The 3,571-nt window shown below is 30.7% G+C and overlaps 1 protein-coding gene across 1 annotated transcript; it reads right to left on the minus strand.

Moving 5' to 3' along the window:
- Window positions 1-1,199: 1,199 nt before the first annotated feature.
- On the minus strand, window positions 1,200-3,013 carry lrrc39 (leucine rich repeat containing 39; the record flags this gene model as incomplete). The annotated part of the gene is made up of 2 exons (XM_030087235.1): window positions 1,200-1,485; window positions 2,861-3,013. Coding segments are annotated over 2 exons (439 nt in total), but the record flags the coding sequence as incomplete, so codon positions are not given.
- Between the last annotated feature and the right edge of the window lie 558 nt (window positions 3,014-3,571).

Consider the following 3,571-nt stretch of genomic DNA (forward strand, 5'->3'; position numbering starts at 1 on the left):
GTTGTTCTTTCTAATTTGAAACTGAAGGTGCAAATTTACAAAAAAAAAGCAAAGTGCAACTTTTTCAAAATTAAGAAAATGCAACTTTTTTATAAATTTGACGTTTTAAAAAAACCTTTCATAATCATGTTTTTTTACATGTAAATTTTCAAGAAGTTGCACTCCCATGGAAACCACTGCAATTTTATGATGGTGCAACTTTTTGAAAATCAACTTTTTTGCCATTTTGAAACTTTTTTTTCCCAAGCAACTTTGCATGTCATTTTTTCAAAAAGTTGCACTTTTTTCAAAAGCAGCATTTTTTCAAATTCGACTGCAACTTTTTGAAAAAAAAATGACATGCAACTTTTAAACTTTTTCTTTTTTCAAAAAGTTGCGCTTTTTGTAAAACGTTGCAGCGGTGAAACTTTTTGAAAAAAAATGACAGGTAAAGTTGTATTTCTTAAAAAAAAGGTAAAAAAAAATGGCAAATTTTTTTTTAAGAAAGTTGATTGTTCAACTATTTGAAGTTTTTACAAAGTGGCATTTCCAAAAAGTTGCACCATCATAAAGTTGCAGTGGTTTCCATGTGAATGCAACTTTTTTTTTTAAAGAAAGTGCAACTTTCCAAAATATACCATGTCAAAAAATTTTCATTTTGAAAAAAAGTTGCATTTAAAAAAGAAACACTTTTCAAAAAGTTGCACTTTCAAATAAAAATAATAAAAAAACACTAAAAAGCTGAATTTTGGAAAAGTTGCATTTTAGAACGTTTTTTTTTTAAATTGCATTTTAAAATTTAAAAAAAATGCAAATTTTCAAAAAAAATCCATGAAAAAAAGTCATTTTGAAAAAGTTGCTTTTTGTAAAAAAAAAAAAAAAAATGTTCAAAAAGTTGCATTTTCAAATAAAACTAAAAATAAAAAAAACATTATAAAGCTGAATTTTGGAAAAACTTTTTTTTTTTCCCATGCAACTTTGCATGTCATTTTTTCAAATTCAACTGCAACTTTTTGACAAAAAAAATTAAAATCAACGTTTTCAAATTTCAGCTTTTTTTTTTTTTTTTTTTTTAAAAAAAGAAAATTCAAGATGCACTTTTTAAAAAAGTTGCAACGGTGCAACTTTTTAGAAATTGAACAAAAAAAAAAAACAACAAAAAATATTTCAAAACATTTTGATTTATTATTTTCAAAACTTCACAATTTCTTTTTTTTTTTTCAAAAGTTCCGCCCTGGATCCAGTTCCTGGTCTCGGTCCGGGTCCTGGTTTACGGCGGGACCAGATGTTGAACCCCCCCTCTTCCTCTGCCGCGCCTCCCGGATGTAAGCTAGCATGAACTCCCGTCCGAACGGCTCCACTTCCTGCTCTTCCGGATCCACTTCCTGGTTGTCCGGATCCACTTCCTGTTCCACTTCCTGGTCCTCCTTTGGGGCCGCGGACCGCGTGTTGGGGGTCAGCAGGGTCACCTCCAGTCGCAGCGGATTGTCGCGGAAGTTTACGAACCTGGAAAAAAAAAAAAAAAAAAACTAGCATTAGCGCTAGTTAGCATCCCTGCTAACAGGTAGCATTAGCATGCATCACCATCAAGCTAACTGCTAGCATCGGCATTGTTAGCGTCAGGCTAACAAGTAGCAATTGTGTTCATTAGCATCATGCTAACAGCTAGCATAAGCAAATTTAGCATTCGGCTAACGAGTAGCATTAGCATGAATATTGTGTTGACATTTAATATTAGCATGGATTAGCATCATGCTAACAGGAAGTCAGACTGCTCCAGAGCAAAAACAAAAACAAAACAAAAATAAATGAAAACAAAAAAAAAAAACAAAAAACAACAACAAATTAACACAATAAAAAAATTAAAAAAAATATAACAAAAGAACAACAAAAATCATGATAAAACCAAAAATAAATCCAATTAAATATATATATATATATATCAATAGAAGAAAATAAATTAAAAAAATAAACAATAAAAATCAAAAATTCAAAAAACAAAAATGTATCCAAAACCAAAAAAACAAACAAAAAAAACAACTAAACACAAAAAAATAAATAAATAAAAAAATTACTAAACACAAAAATAAAAAATAAACTTTAAAACGAATATAAAAAAAACAATAACAAACGGAAAAAACTGCAAAAGTAATTTAAAAACACAAAAAATGACAAAACAAAACATTTTAAAAACACGCTAAATACAGACAAAAATAAAACACAAAAATAAAAACTAAAAATTAAAAATCACAAAAATAAAAAATAAACAAAAACAAATAAAAGTACAAAAAATAAAGAAATATAAACACAAAAAACACAAAACGATGAATAAAAAAAAAAAAAATCAACAACAAAAATATAACAAAGACCAAAAAATGAACACAACAAAAACACAGAAAAACAAAAATAAAAAAACGATTAAAAAAGGACAGAAAAATACAACAACAAAAAAAACACAAAAAACAAAAATATAAACAAAAACAAAAAAAAAATACATGAACACAAAAATGACAAAAATAAACAAACTTATTAAAACAAAAAAAAGGTAAAATAATTAATAAACTGAAAATATTAAAAACACAAAACTTTCCAAAACAAAACATATAAAATATAAACATGAATACATAACACACATAAAAACAATACAAATAAAATTTTAAAAAAAACGAAAAATAAACACAAAATAAATGATTAAAAAAATACAAAAATACAAAAAAAAAATAAAAAAAATATATATATATATAAAATAAATATGCAAAAAAAAGCCAAACATAAACAAAAACACAAATAATAAGAAAAAATAAATAAATAAAAACAAAAAAAAACTTTTAAAACAAACAAGTAAAAAAAAAGACTGGTCCAGACCCGGTCCCGGTCTCACCTGAGCCGCTCCATGCCCTCCAGCAGGTCTGGGATGTCCCGGATCCGGTTCTGGCTCAGCACCAGGGTCTCCAGGCTCCTCATGCGGTCCAGGTTCACAGGAAGATCCTGGATCTGGTTCCTCTGGAGCCACAAGGACTCCAGGCTCCCCAGCCTGGAGTAACACAGTAACTAAAGTAACTAAAGAGTAACTACATCCTGACAGGCTCCCCAGCCTGGAGTAACACAGTAACTAAAGTAACTAAAGAGTAACTACATCCTGACAGGCTCCCCAGCCTGGAGTAACAGAGTAACTAAAGTAACTAAAGAGTAACTACATCCTGACAGGCTCCCCAGCCTGGACTATCAGAGTAACTAAAGTAACTAAAGAGTAACTACATCCTGACAGGGTCCCCAGCCTGGAGTAACAGAGTAACTAAAGTAACTAAAGAGTAACTACATCCTGACAGGGTCCCCAGCCTGGACTATCAGAGTAACTAAAGTAACTAAAGAGTAACTACATCCTGACAGGGTCCCCAGCCTGGAGTAACAGAGTAACTAAAGTAACTAAAGAGTAACTACATCCTGACAGGGTCTCCAGCCTGGAGTAACACAGTAACTAAAGAGTAACTACATCCTGATGGGGTCCCCAGCCTGGAGTAACAGAGTAACTAAAGTAACTAAAGAGTAACTACATCCTGACAGGGTCCCCAGCCTGGAGTAACAGAGTAAC

The sequence above is a fragment of the Salarias fasciatus genome, unplaced genomic scaffold (assembly GCF_902148845.1).
Source record: "Salarias fasciatus unplaced genomic scaffold, fSalaFa1.1, whole genome shotgun sequence".
In the NCBI taxonomy this organism is placed as follows: domain Eukaryota; kingdom Metazoa; phylum Chordata; class Actinopteri; order Blenniiformes; family Blenniidae; genus Salarias; species Salarias fasciatus.